Consider the following 14651-nt stretch of genomic DNA (forward strand, 5'->3'; position numbering starts at 1 on the left):
TAAAATTTCCAATTGCACGCTATCTTTATTTTTAATTAACTGTTCACTCGATTTTTAGTTTATTCGGGAGAATATAATTACACGTGCACCGAAACACGTACAGGATTGTTGCCACTCCTTTTTATCTAGCTTTTAATATAATTTCCATCTTGAATTTTAAAGAACTGCATTCATTTTTTCATTTTCCCTCTTACATTTTCCTCAAATTAATGATTTATGAGAGATTTTAGAAATATAAAATTACACGAAACTATTTTTGTTAAATGATATTTTCTGTTCTTTCTTCATTCTTCGATTTGATTTTTTTAATATAACAAATTGTCACATATATTTTTTAAATAATAATTTTTTCAAATGTGAATAAGGACAGTGGGACAGAATCATAGAGTTTTGTGAATCACAAATAATTTTATCTTTTTATTGTGACAATATTTGTGTGTGCGTGTCTATAAAAGATTTGTATATCTTCATAGGTATATCAGTGGAGGTGAAACATAATATTTAACAATTGCATGACATGTATTTGGTGAAAATCGTAAGTATGAATAATCGATTTGATAAAGTGAAAGACCGAGTAAAATAAATCACGTGTTTGATTCTAGTAAAGAATTAGGTATATGCTGAATAAAAGTAATCGGATACAACATTTTTATATTTAGAATGTAAATACTATTGTATTACATTAAAACAATAATATTTTAACTTTTATGCTAATGCGACTAAGGCAGTTTTGTTCCAATATATCTGTGCCAAAAGAAAGCAATTTTTCCCCCCTCCCCCCCAAAAAATATTTTTTTAAGGAATATTAGACTTATAAATGCTTTAACCACAAAACGAACTATTTTCAAAACAATAAATACTTTAGATGTATTATTAGGATAGTACTGAAATCGAAATCAATTCTGCGAATCAGCAAGTATACGTTTTACAAACTTAGTAATAGCTAACTAGAGTTTTATGTGCATCATATTGTATAATCTACTTCTATATAGTATAGTAAAGGTATGAAGTGTTATGTAATTTCTATACCTTTTATGTGATAAATAATTAATCCGCAGTTTCCAAAACAATTTGTCATAAGATGGTGCACAAAATTTGTTGAAGTATTTATAGTATTACACATTAAATATATGATATATGTTACTTCATAACATTTAGAGAAATTTAAAATTCCAGATATTTCAAATTTGAAATTGAAATATTCCAGATTTTTCAAATACAGTCCCTTTACAAACATATTTCAAGTCTCGACAAATTTTTACGATATCCTAAACTATTTATTAGATGTAAAAAATATATGTGTGCAATTTACATGAAATAAAAGATAGCACACTAATTTTAGTTCTGACTCAGAAAAATTTCATTCTGAATTTTTGTTAACTATTTTATTTCATTGTTTCACTTTCTATCGCGCTTCTTATGCCTATAATAATAAACACACACACAAAACCGTAAAACAAATTCTAAGAATATTAAATGTCACTTAATCCATAAAATATCCATATCCAAAAACCAAACTCAAATATATTTGAAAAGCAACCATCAATTTGCTTCGCATCGACTTAAATCGATACGAAGAACCTATCCCTCTTCTCACGCTGTCTCTGGACAAACCATTACTACCTCCACCAGTTACGCTGGAAGAGAAAGAAAAAATGGAAGAACTTAGTAGTTGTAAATCGAGTGATTCGCAGAAAAAACAGAGAGGAAGCTCGAAGAAGCAACCGACGTTTAAACCATTCACCAAGAACAGCAGGCCGAAGGTAATGATATCTCGCGACAGTATCATTAACAAGAAGATCAAAGATTCCTCTGGATCTCCAAGTTTGTCGTTTATTGAAGAATCTTCGAGCGAGCTGCAAGGAACGGAAGAAAAAGATGCCTGTCACGTGGAACATTTATATTGTAATGAAAATGCCACGAATTTCAAGGAGGAACTGGATGTTTGTTTGATCAGTAGCTCCAGCGAAATTCAAGGAAGTCTTAAAGTGAGCGAGACTTCGAGAGGAAACAAGAAGGTTTTGAAAAAGTTCGATAGCGCGGTCGAAGAAAATGATTTTGATTGCGCGTCGGAAGAAAGTATAATTTCCAATACAAGGGAAAAACAGACGCCTATTTTCGTTGATTTAACAGCTGATGAGAAAAGCACGCGGAAACAAACGACTTTGAAGCGATTCTGTGATGTAAAGGCAGACATGACGAATGAAAAGGATGATGAGAACGAGAGGTGCACTACGAACATCGCATTAGGTACAGAACATTGTAATAGGTGAAGATAATTTTAATGACACTATAATTGTCATTGATAAGACATGAGATAAAATTTAAGTCCTTTTTTTTTAGAGGGAAGACCTTGTTAAGAGAGAAATATATTTATTAATATGAACAATTTTTAAACAGTTTCTAAACGAAATATTTAAAGATTTTTCTGATTCAACTCTGATTCTCGCAACACACTCACTTTTCGACTCGCATACTCTGACCTCTCGGTCGTCCCTCCTCGAAACACGAAACCGTCCTTCTGCTCTAACGTTGTATATTGTTTTTCTCATATCTCTGTAAGAACTAGGTGACTTTAGTCACATAGGTGCTCTTAAATGGAAACGAACCACAGAAGGACGACGTACACGGTTTTTTCTAATTTCAACCGATCTCTAATTCAAATTACTTTACGATATTACAATGATATAACAAATCAAGGTACAGATGTACTGTTGTATTTAATTTGTTTATGATATATTGGTCCTATATAATTTCTACTTATAAAACATATATATATTGTTTCAATTCGCATTTCAATCTATATTTCCCCATAAAATCGTTAAACAAGTCTTTCCTTATAATGGTACTGAATATAGGACACGTAATACTACAATCTATTAATTATGAATTACAATCATTCTACACTAACTTATAATTTATTATAAATCAATAAACCACTGTTTATTATTTTTTCATTTTCATACGACGTATTTGATCTAATTTTTTTCAAAATTTATTTCAATTTACATACTTATTACGAGCATACGTATTACGAGTTCTTTTGCAATCGGATCATCAAATATAATTAATCAATATTCTGTTCTCTTTGCGCAATTTGCCATTGCATTCCAGAACCTCGAATTATAATAGCAGATAGTTCAAGCAAATTAAATTCTAATGGAAACAACAGTTTAGCAACTGCTTTACGAAAACGTGGGTCATGCTTCATACCGGTACAACCAAATCGTTCTTTACCTATTCTTCCGGCACCATCCGTACCTACGAGATCCATTCGAAAACATTCATCATCTTTCATCTTACCAAAATCTACCGTGGACGTAGTAGAAGTAGAATTAATGAAATCAAACATTGAGACATTGTCGAATAAAGAAGATATTATTTCTAAAGAACAAATAATATCAAAAGATACCGCGAGCTCGATGGCTTACCTTGTTCCACAAATTTCAAGCGTGGGAAGTCTGAGTATGATAAAGAAAAGAAATGATAACGACATGGAACACGAGACTAATGTTAAAGAAAGAAGGAAGAAAAAAAAATCGCAGGAAGCAAATTCTAGACAAAATAAAGAGGAATGTATGGATAGTTCGATTAAAGAGTTCCTAACACATTTCTGTGACTCGAATGCAACCGAAAGCGTACACAATCTTTGTACCGATAAGTGCATTAGAGCTACCTCCACAACGAAAGGAGACGAAAGAAATGGAAATAAATTAGTTCCTCCGTTGAGACTGAAGAAAGTCGCGCATACAGGTAATAATAAATAATAAAAAATAATTAAAAGGTTATATTAGTTAATACGTTAGTTAATACGTACGAACATTTAAAACAGCAAAATTACATAGAATACACATAATACGTGAAAATATATAGAATATCCAAAGTATAGTCTCCTAATATTTATTATAAGTAATATTTATTATAATTAATATTTATTATAAGTAATATATATTTAACTAATATTTATTTAAGTAAAACGATTCCAGACTTAGAACATAAAAATGTAGAATTTGCAATCTACGTATTATATTTTGTAGAACATAACAATACAAAATTAGTTATACATCATTGTTTGTTTTAATTTAAAATAATACGATTAAATAGAAAATCTTTTGAAGTAGTTCCATGATGGACGTGTACAAAATCTTTTTATTTGATTTAAATATTATCTCTGGCAACAGAAACAGAGAGATACAACGATTCTCAAATCGTCACGGGATCGGAACACGAATCAAACTATAGAATCATCACAGACACAGCGTCCCAATCACCACCTAGTCCAAATTCTAATAACTGGAACGATATACTCTTCGAGAAAGACACAGATTTTACCACTTTAAATACCGATAACTACAAACTAAAGTACAGGCGAAATAAAATAAAACAGAAACTGTGTGAAGTACGAAATAAAGCTTTGGAATTAGATAAGCAAATGGCGGGTGACTCGAACTCTCAACAAAATATCAGATCAAGGCAAGTGATGAATTGTTATGAGAAGCAAATAGAAAATCTATCAAAATTACATAACAAACTGTCTGCAGACCTCTCGACCTCTAAGGAAGCGATTAATGAAAATAATGATAGCATGAATTCTTCTGATAACAAGTGTCCACATATAAATTTAAACGAGAGGAACGCAGATTTTTCAGCGAATAACAGTTCTCCGGTGTCATCACCTGAACCACCTAAATTGTCACCACGATCATCTCTGGATTGTCATAGTATTCTGCCAGAAGAGGTTCGAAATAGTCCACCAATTTTACCAAAGATATGTTTAACTACCTCGTCGAGTCAAGATTCGGTGGAAGAAGAGCTACAAGTAGTTGAAAGGAAAGTTTGGCCTGTGAACGAAGAATTGATGACATCAACGTTATCTACAGATCCACTTCCTGGGGATTTAACTGATTCCATGAACAAAGATCCTCCAGATATTGAGAAACATGTGCAGACTATGCCTGTGGGCCATAAAAATAATATCAATATCGATATAGAAAGTTCTAATTCTAGTGTAAATAAGAGAGCTTTCAATCATTCGAACAAGGTTACTCAATCACCAGAGAACAACAATGCGGCTCGGGAAAAGAAAGACGAAAGAAATAAAAGGTTTTCTCAGTGTCGTCTTGTGATCCAAGAACCAGAAACAATCAAGTGTTTGGAGTTTCCGGATGTTGGAACCATAATAAGTTCTGTAGCTAATTGCGTGGAAATACCAACAACTGTTCAAGAAAACAAATCGTTTGAGGTGATATATGCCAAACAGTCCTCATCGTCAAGGAATCATACAGTACAACCTAATTTTTATGAATCCAATCGAGAGGAAGTACCATTTTCGACAAATCATGAAGACAGTATAAATTCGCAAAAGGTTTGTAAAATATAATTTTCAGACAAATAAAATTTTATTTGTAATATTGTTTTATACTATACATAGTGCTGAATTTGTTTCAGGTTTCATCGAGTTTGGGTCAGCCAACTCAATTTGATTCTTCACAAATGATGTTGAATCAGGGGAAGCACGCGTAAGTTAAATGAAAAATTAATATATTTTATTATCTATATTTCTACCTTATATTTTATGCATACAGGTTGCGACAGAGCCGTAAAGGAGAAGAAATTCTGGCTGATTCTGTACAGAAGAGTAACGGGAATCATTCTATAACTGAACAATTTCCTACTCTTGGTAACTGGTTCGCTCGAATGTCGAAAAAGCAAGCTTCAATAACCAAACCCAAATTACAAGCCACAGAAAATGTGCCGTTTGTACCAGGAGAAAACACTACACGCGTAAGAGCAATTTAATAGAATTTTTCAATTTTCTTTTGGAATTTCTCCGAATAATCTGAATAATTTTATAATACATCGTAGCAAATTTCTGGGTCTGAAATACCAAAGATGGTTGGACCTAATATCAATAATCACATAATAAATTCAACGCCTCAACGCGGTACAGAGAAATGGCAATATCATCAGCAACAACAACTACAACCTGTTGCAGCAGTTCCTCCCTTACGACCTGGTGTTTGTCCACCACTTCCTATGACTCAATTTTACCCGAATAATTACGCCGTAAGTAGAATCAATCTATTTTAATATTTTCATTTCGGCAAGATTGAAAATGTTGAGGTAATATAATTGATGAAATATTCGTATTTTATTACAAAAGATACAGAAAACTTATTGAACAGATTCGAATACTTATGTAATATACTTTTTGTATTATATTGTATATTATATTATAAACAAATATTATATTATATTATTAATCACAGTATACCAATATTAATAATGTATAAATATCTATGCACTGATGAAGTACAATCACGTATAATTTTTTACATTACAGATCGATCCTTATAATAGTGCTGCCTTAAGTTATCATCCACCAATTTGTCCTTACGGTTCTTATCCATATGACTCACGGTTACACTCGGGTTCCTTACCATTTCATTTCCCTGTGCAAGAAAGCTTGCGATCAATGCACCATATGGATAAACGTTTCCCCATAATACAAGATCCAGTTGTAAGGTATCCCTCACCATCGACAAGCACTCTACAGCATTCGGGTAATTTGGAGTTTGATCGTCTTCGAGGAAACTCTAGCACTAACAACATTGGTACCACAACTTGTTTACCATCGTTATTTCTATCACCACCGTCTTTATCAACTTCTCATCAGACCCTGCCTCGAAATTCTTTAATTGGCTATACGACAAACAATCAATTTTCTCGGAACAGAATGATACCGGATGTTGTTGCCGCAGCAGCAGCCGCTGCTGTTGTCGCTGCTGCTTCCTTTGATAGGCAACGAGATACGTTGACTTATAATAGAACCGAGACGGATGCATTATCGCCTACTGGTATTCCAAATGTCATTGACAGAGAACCACCTCACGTATCGGGCGCTACTAGATCAATTATTAATCGTGACGTAACTAATTTAACTCAAGATAGTAATTTTAACAAAGAAAGTCATGAAAACACTAAGTATCAACAAATGCAAAATTTTGTATTCGACCAATTGGCATTTGTAAAAACCACGGATAATTTTGCGCAAACAAATTCAGTTATTAATAATGATGCGCAGTCGCCGATGACGTCTATTGTTCCAACAGCACAATATCGAATGCCATTAATTCCTTCACATGCACAATTATCGAAAAATGTATTAGAAACTGGATCTAGGAATTGCGAGACACCGCATCTAGGTAAAGTGAATCGTAGTCCGAATAGTTCACATAATCTCACATGTTTAAATTGTGGTATTATTGGACCAAAGTTTAAATGTTTAGGATGTGAAATGGCCTTTTATTGTGATGAACGGTGCCAAGAGAAACATTGGTATATCCACGTACAAAGATGCCCAAAGAAAATGCCAAAATTAAAGAAAGTTACATAAAATTAATTAGGTTAGAAATATAAATTTCGGAATATTGCCTTGATGCGCAAAATGTATTTTATGTGGAGTAAAAAAGATATTTTTCTATAGCTTTTCATACAAAAGTAAACATACTTTTAAAATGTAGTATCATATAATAATACAACAATAACAATAATATATATGTTTAATAGTTTATAATATAACTTTGTTGTGCAATAAGACTGGTATATTTCGTATCATACACATCTAATATAGTAAAGCACTACTACATTTGCACAAATATGTACCTGATACATGTTTAATAAAAAAATATACCTTGATTACTCACATTTCTTTCTATTATTTAAAAAACAAATTATATATTTTTCAAATCAGATTTTTTAAAACGTTATGAATAAAAATATTATTTTGTAACAAATATAAGAAAATTATAAAAAAATTAATGAGTGAGCATAGATTCAAAATTCATGACTATTAAAACTTGCTTTTTAATCCCTCTTGTTTTACCTTACTTGTAAGCTTATTTAAAAGTACGTGAGCTTCTTGATAATAAGGACTTGTTTTATCTGCAACTCTTTTCATCCATGCAGTTAAATGAGGCCGATTCTCTTCTGGATCATATCCAACTATTCCTAATTGAAAATTGCGTTTCTATAGTAATATAATAATACAATCTTTATTTTTTATTATTTGTTATGTTGTATATTAATTATGAAAATGGTTTATCTTCTACCAAATAATAAAGTATTAAAAATTATCTGCCAAGGCTTTCCTGATACTATTTATTTATTTTTATTTCATTTTCAGTGAATGCACATATCATTACTTACGAACTTGTTCTACCTCACATGACCCTAGAATATCAGCAATGCTGATTTCAGAACCAGTTAAAAAGTTTTTGTCTTTTAACCAGAAATTTTCTAGATCATCAAGTGTTTGCATCATGCGTTTTTCATATTGCATTAGACTTTCTGGGTTCATTGATTTTCCAGTTAATAATGGTTTCATGTACTATAATAAAGATTTTTATGAGTAGGAAGAACATCATTCTCTTGTTATTATCATTGTCTATAGACTCAATATCATTCTTTATAGATAAAGGAATTTCTTTACCTTCATAAAAAAGTATGAAGCACAATTTAGTCTTGTATTAAGATGCTGCCATTCAAGATATTCATCAACTTTAAGTTGACATTTTAAGTCTTGAGGGTACCAATGATCAGCTACCTTAAATTTTCTGCAGAGATATCTCAAAATTGCAACACTATAAAACATTCAATGTTCTTTAATTTCTTGCAAATTAAATTATAAAATTATTTATATAGAAATATGTTATAATTTATACATTTTCTTATTTCTGTAATGATTTTCATTTTGTATCTTCATTCAAAGAATAAAGGTAATAAGTTATTAAAAAATATCAATGACATTTATAACTTTCATTTAAGTTACTAGTTTTGAAATATTAAACATAAAAAATGAAACATGACATTATATTTGTATATAATTGTAAATCAAAATTTATATTTAGTTTATTTCTTCTTGTTAATACAAATTATAAATCATACTAAAAAACAATAATACCTCTCCATCATGTTAAAACCATTATGCTCAATAGCAGGTACTTTTTGAAAAGGATGGATCCTTTGATACTCTGGATTAAGATGTTCACCTTTCGCTAAATTTACAAATTTCCCTTCAAATGGTATATCACAAACTTTTAAAAATATATAGAGAGCTCTACTTGGCTGTGATAATAAATCATAATACAATTTGAGACTCATATTTTTAGTAATAAATTAAGCTTACAAGGATGAGAAATATATCACCAATATTATAAACTTAAATGGAAAAACTAATTCCTGAAAATAAAGAATAATTTGATAAAATGATAAAAAATATTTTTATATATTAAATAAAATATATTTTATATATATATTTAATATATTTGTAATTCCACTTGTTGATTTTCAGATAATTCTACAAATTCTAAATATATTTATACATAATGTTATCTAATCAAGCTCTCTCTCTCTCTCTTTTTAATAAATGGTAAATAAAGTCCAAAATTTGTTATTCGTTTTAATAATAAAGTTTTTTTTTACATGAAATAGCAAATTTAACATGCAATATAGAATTTAGATTTTGTAAATACTTGATTTTGATGAAATATTATTTAGATGTATGTTAGTATGTTATTAAGATAAACTTATAATTACCTTTTTTTGTATAATATAAAGATAGGGCAAATGTCACTATTTTATTGCTAACTGTTTGAGTCTATTTACTGGTAAGTAAATTTCTACAATAATTCATACTAATCCTAGAACATAAAAATATCTTATAATGATAACGATTTATCTATTTAAGATTGCAATATTTCACACTGAAGATGACGGGATTTATCTTTAGCATTTAATGTAACGACGACATTCTGTCGCAGGTTGAGTAATAAATGAGATATTCCAAGAAGAAAGTAGAAATTCTACAAAAGAATTTTAAAGATTAGACAAATATAGAATCTTAAGTAACTAGGAAACAAGTGGTAGGCATCACCCGGTAGAGAAAATGGCTGACTGCGAGAAGGAGGAGGCTCACAATCTCGTAAGCTATTTGCCTTTACTTACCGTTTATCTAATCACTTAGGCGACCTCGCCGTCTCGCGGTTCGCGATGATAGTGTACCTTATCTATCGTCGAACTAATCAATTTACTCTTACTGTTTTTACTGAGACAAGTTCTTTGTGGTTATGTTCCCTTCAGTGAATGATTTTGTGATGTTACGTTTATTTCTTATTTACATATAGGAATACACAATTCAGTAATCCTATCTCAAAAATTTGTGACAGTATTTATTTTCTAGTAACTATGGTTGATTAAATCATATGAAAATATTCATTCAATACAGTTTTACAATTTATTGAATATAGGACTAAAATTGATATACAAAAATAATTTATTACTTGGACATGAGTATAGTATGTTATATATTTAAATAAATAATAGCTGTAAGATATCAAAACTTGTAGAACAAAATATTAATTTACTCAAGCATGTATTTAGTGATTATTTATAAACACTTGTGTAACAAACGATATGTATGAACCCCAAATGCAAAATGATGCAGTATTAATTCTTATTAATGTTTTAATCATTATCCACATTGTTATACGAAGCGATTAGAATTTAATTACAACATTTTTCAGCAAATGGAGTTTGAATGGGTGCTTCATGAAGAAGTACATTCTTCACTATCACAGCTAAGGAATATTTTAATGGTATTATATATTTCTGGAATTTATCATAAAACAAAATAAAGAAATTATTATTTATATTATATGCATACATGTCATGTTAATGTATGTTATATTACAGGAATGTGCACAAAGATTTCCATTAGCATTATTTGGCAACGATCAACATAATAAAACAGATAGGTTTGTATTTGCTGCACCACATGATCAAGTGAAATGTGTTGCTGTTTTAACTGGTGACAGTATTACAAATGCAGTAAGTGTCAATTATTTTGTTAATTTGCAGCTATATTATTATCTTAAAAAAACATGTTTCTAGGAAGTTAATTTTAAAGTACAGCGTCAACAAAATATTAATATGAGAACAAGTATACAAACTGAACATCCTTGGAAGTTACAACAAATACAAGATGCTGCTAATCATTTACAACAAGCTATTGCTCACATAGATAATGTTGATCGTCATTATCCATTTAAGACATCTGATGAAGTTATGCATGTATTAGGGAACATACTTGGTTGCCTCCAACGGAGTCGTACAAGTTTAATTGTTCCTAGAAAAAAAACTATTGATGATCTCATTAAAAGCCGTAATATGGTGAGTAAACATTTCTGAGGAATATTTGATTTATATTAATCCTTTACACAGTTAGGCTTGATATCATATTTCATATCTGAACTATCAATCTTTTGTATTGCAGAAGTCATTAAATCCTAATCTTCCAGAAAATTTGGCAATTAGTTTTTATATTCAAAGTTATAAACTAGTTTTAGCAATATACCAATTAGAAAATGCACATGGTAGTGTTAAATATGAAACACAACAAGCGGAATGTAGTGTTCCATGGTTAAATGATGCTTTAGTACTACTTACTATTGCATTACAGCTTTGCCAACGACTAAAAGACAAGGTTAGTTAAAATAAAACTGTTTCAAATTGTTCATTATCTTATTTGAAACATTTTTCAGATCTGTGTTTTTTCTCAATACAAAGATTTTACAGTTGGTTCTCACGTTACTTCTACAATGGGCTGGTAATAAAAACATTTGAGCAATTAACCTTCAATTGAAAGAATAGTTGTGTATATGTATATTACAGTATATCACATTTAATGCTCTGGTAGCATTTTTAGTGGGTTTTGTTTTTATAAACAAAATTTAGTTCTAAAAAACACTAAATTATATTGCATTTTCAGAAATAAGTTTTTTAATCATATATTTTGCTTGATACACTCTATCAAATTCAAAGATTAAATTTTACATAGCAAATTTTACACAAGAAAAATTCTTGTATATTAGTACAAGATCTGAGACTTCATTGTCATTCACGATTTTAAAAGTATTTTGCTAATTAGTTATGTGCTTATATCTATTAGTTTGTACTAGATTTCCTTTGATTATAATGTTTAATCTTTTGTAGACAGCTTTGATTTAATTAAGAATAGTTATACATCTTTACTAAGATGAAATAATTAAGCACTGTTTTTACTATATCTCCTGTGATTTTTTCGGAATGTTATAATAATTTCCTTCTTACTAAATATTAATGTTCTGTTTCTAAGAAAACGTATGCAAATCTAAAGCGATTAATTTTAACTATTTTGTGTATGCAATTATTATTTTAAACACTTTAATGAATTATTTATTTTACTTACCAAAGAAAGTACTATTTAGTAAGTGTTGACGTACATTACCGTGGTATGACGTTCCTTTAAACTGTATCTATATATTTACATACAAATGTCTGAATTAGTATTACATCGATCATGAACTAGATGTTAGAATAATTGTTATTGATCGATGTTATTGTTATACATATAGCTCAGAAGCAATTTATAAGGATTTCAATACAGTTATATTAAATAATTAGAATTGCCTTAACTTAATAACGAAGAAACGCGAAATTTTTAATATTAAAATCGGTTTCTGTATTGAGTTAAATGGAAAGTTTTTATTTAATTTCTAAAATTTTATTCCTTCTATATTGTAATGTAAAAATTGTATATATGTACCCTATGTATGTATACATATTCAAGTATATGTCTTTTCTGCTGAAATTTTGGTATTTTTCAGTTTTATTTATTCTCATATTAATATATGTACATATATAGTTTAACTATAAATAAATTCAATAAATTAAATTGATTTACTTTCCATATAACTCAATAAAAATGCAGTATGTGATGTATATCACTTTTACGTATTTGAATTATAAATGCTTTACTTTATTGTATTAACCAATCAAAGTACAGTCTGTCCTACAAAACAAAAATTAATTTGTTTTAATTGAAAATATATCTAAAGCACTAGTATGCTCTTGCTTATTAATAAATCCAATCTCCTTCATTATCGATTATAGCTTGACAATGTACCGATATACTTTTTACTAATTTTTCGGGATACGACACAGATAGCGATCTCCATATTTTTTTAATGTAGTTCATTAAAATTCTTAACTTTAAAATACATTTTCCTTTCAATTTGTGCTTCATAATAGACCAAACATTTTTTATGCGATTTGTATCAAATGACTAAGACAATCAGTCCAACACAATGATACCGTTTTCAGATTTCCATTTAGTGCAGATGTACCTTTAACTTAGACATTATAAATTATAAGCCAAGGCATATCTGAATGTATTGTGTATGTTTATATCACAATCTCTCCTTTATTACATACCAACGCCAGTATACTTTTGTACGACAGACTGTAATTTCTGATTTATGAATTGAAAAAATTATAAAATGTAAAAATTATTTCATAAGTGCAAAGCTTTTAAGTAGCTTGTTTTTAGTACTACCAACTAAATTTACTCATTTTTGTAAAAATATTACTGAGCAAGCCACAAATTGAATATATTTGCTTTATTTTAACTATTTATATGTTTAAAATGTTATAAATTTACACGTGCTGTGCTTTAGGTATTAAAAGTTTACAGTTTCATTTTATGCATCATATCTCCTTGAGTCTATATTATTATATTGTGTACTTATATATTACATTTTATTATATCATTTTACAAATTATATTTTGTTTATAGTTACTTGTTATATTAAATATCTTGTATAAAATACAAAATAGTACTTAAATGATATAACATGATTCAGTGTATTATGTTATTTATTTTCTTGAATTTGCATTTTTTTGACATGAAAATAAATTTCAGTATGAAGTTCATATAAAAAGCAATTTTCTTTGTAATTATATTTATAATGATTAAAAACAATGGAGTTTGGTAACTTGTATGTTTAATTTTCTCATATAAATTCTATAAGAAAAGTAATAATATATTCGTCAATACTATTTGAAATATTTTGGATTTAGAAACAATAAAGAATGTAGTATATACTTATATCTAGAAAAGAAATCACAAAATGTTCCCAGTAAAAAAAAAGTATGGTATATATTGTCTTTATCGCAGGGTATTGACCACTCACATAATTAGTAATATTTATACATTTCTAATGTTTAAGAAATTTTAATAAACACCAAAAATTGCTAAGTATTAAATTGAGAGAATAGAGGAGCCTAATTAATAAGAAAAACCTTTACATATTGCATTGTAATCAGTGCTACTTTTAAGAATAATAGTTTTATTCAGCTTATAAAATTACTAAAAAAATTTGGAGCGATATATTGAAAATTATATTTCGATGGATTATGTATAAACATTTATTTCATGATTACATAATAAATAATCTTTTATAATAAAATATTTAACATTTACACAATATTTTATACTGTATCAAAACTTTAAATATTTGAACATAAATTCTTTTTAGTTATATGTTGAACTAAGAAAAAGCACAACTTTTTTTTATTAATAAAAAATATGTTTCATATTCAAATAAGTTCTGTGAAATCTATTAAGAAATAAAATTATTCAAATGTACATGTGTACATTCTTTCTTATATTAATATATCCAAAAATAAAAGCCTTTTATTCACAAAAAATTTTAGTTCGTAATTTTTTCTTTTACTGTGAATAATATCATATAAGCTGGTAATTCTTTAAAAGC

General features: G+C 28.8%; 4 protein-coding genes across 6 annotated transcripts in view; 2 read left to right on the forward strand and 2 right to left on the reverse strand.

Annotated features, from left to right (window-relative positions):
* Positions 1–6582, reverse strand: part of LOC117161743 (cilia- and flagella-associated protein 45) — an 11411-nt gene extending 4829 nt beyond the window's left edge. For both annotated transcript variants that reach the window (XM_033343500.2, XM_076621478.1), the window contains exon 1: positions 6441–6582. The gene's annotated coding sequence lies outside the window, so the exon portion shown is untranslated. The remainder of the gene's footprint in view (positions 1–6440) is intronic.
* Positions 1408–7707, forward strand: LOC117161752 (uncharacterized). The gene is given in 6 exon segments (XM_033343517.2): positions 1408–2250; positions 3115–3753; positions 4182–5365; positions 5449–5784; positions 5866–6066; positions 6344–7707. Coding segments are annotated over 6 exon segments (4008 nt in total). The 5' UTR covers positions 1408–1655; the 3' UTR covers positions 7397–7707.
* LOC117161751 (glutathione S-transferase theta-1) lies at positions 7285–9701 on the reverse strand. The gene is made up of 5 exons (XM_033343516.2): positions 9598–9701; positions 8963–9240; positions 8492–8642; positions 8209–8389; positions 7285–8010 (listed from the first exon to the last, which is right to left on the reverse strand). The coding sequence occupies exons 2-5, from the start codon at positions 9160–9162 to the stop codon at positions 7853–7855; spliced, it is 690 nt and encodes a 229-aa protein (XP_033199407.1). The 5' UTR covers positions 9163–9240; positions 9598–9701; the 3' UTR covers positions 7285–7852.
* rogdi (rogdi atypical leucine zipper) lies at positions 9696–13562 on the forward strand. 2 transcript variants are annotated; one of them, XM_033343514.2, is made up of 6 exons: positions 9696–9982; positions 10584–10655; positions 10753–10887; positions 10951–11229; positions 11333–11542; positions 11601–13562. In XM_033343514.2, exons 1-6 carry the CDS (start codon positions 9947–9949, stop codon positions 11667–11669), a joined length of 801 nt encoding a protein of 266 aa, XP_033199405.1. In that variant the 5' UTR covers positions 9696–9946; the 3' UTR covers positions 11670–13562. The 2 variants fall into 2 exon arrangements, with proteins under 2 accessions (XP_033199405.1, XP_033199406.1); XM_033343515.2 differs by lacking the exon at positions 9696–9982 and adding an exon at positions 10195–10355.
* Positions 13563–14651: the final 1089 nt, after the last annotated feature.

The sequence above is a fragment of the Bombus vancouverensis genome, chromosome 9, assembly GCF_051014615.1.
Source record: "Bombus vancouverensis nearcticus chromosome 9, iyBomVanc1_principal, whole genome shotgun sequence".
NCBI classification, from domain to species: domain Eukaryota; kingdom Metazoa; phylum Arthropoda; class Insecta; order Hymenoptera; family Apidae; genus Bombus; species Bombus vancouverensis.

Coding starts and splice junctions, on each gene's coding strand:
- rogdi (XM_033343514.2), top strand. CDS start 9,947: ATGGCTGACTGCGAGAAGGAGGAGGCTCACAATCTC. Junction 10,888..10,950: donor GTGACAGTATTACAAATGCA/GTAAGTGTCAAT, acceptor ACATGTTTCTAG/GAAGTTAATTTTAAAGTACA. Junction 11,230..11,332: donor TCATTAAAAGCCGTAATATG/GTGAGTAAACAT, acceptor TTTGTATTGCAG/AAGTCATTAAATCCTAATCT.
- LOC117161751 (XM_033343516.2), bottom strand. CDS start 9,162: ATGAGTCTCAAATTGTATTATGATTTATTATCACAGCCAAGTAGAGCT. Junction 8,643..8,962: donor GGTTTTAACATGATGGAGAG/GTATTATTGTTT, acceptor AATGTTTTATAG/TGTTGCAATTTTGAGATATC. Junction 8,011..8,208: donor ATGTGAGGTAGAACAAGTTC/GTAAGTAATGAT, acceptor ATTTTCAATTAG/GAATAGTTGGATATGATCCA.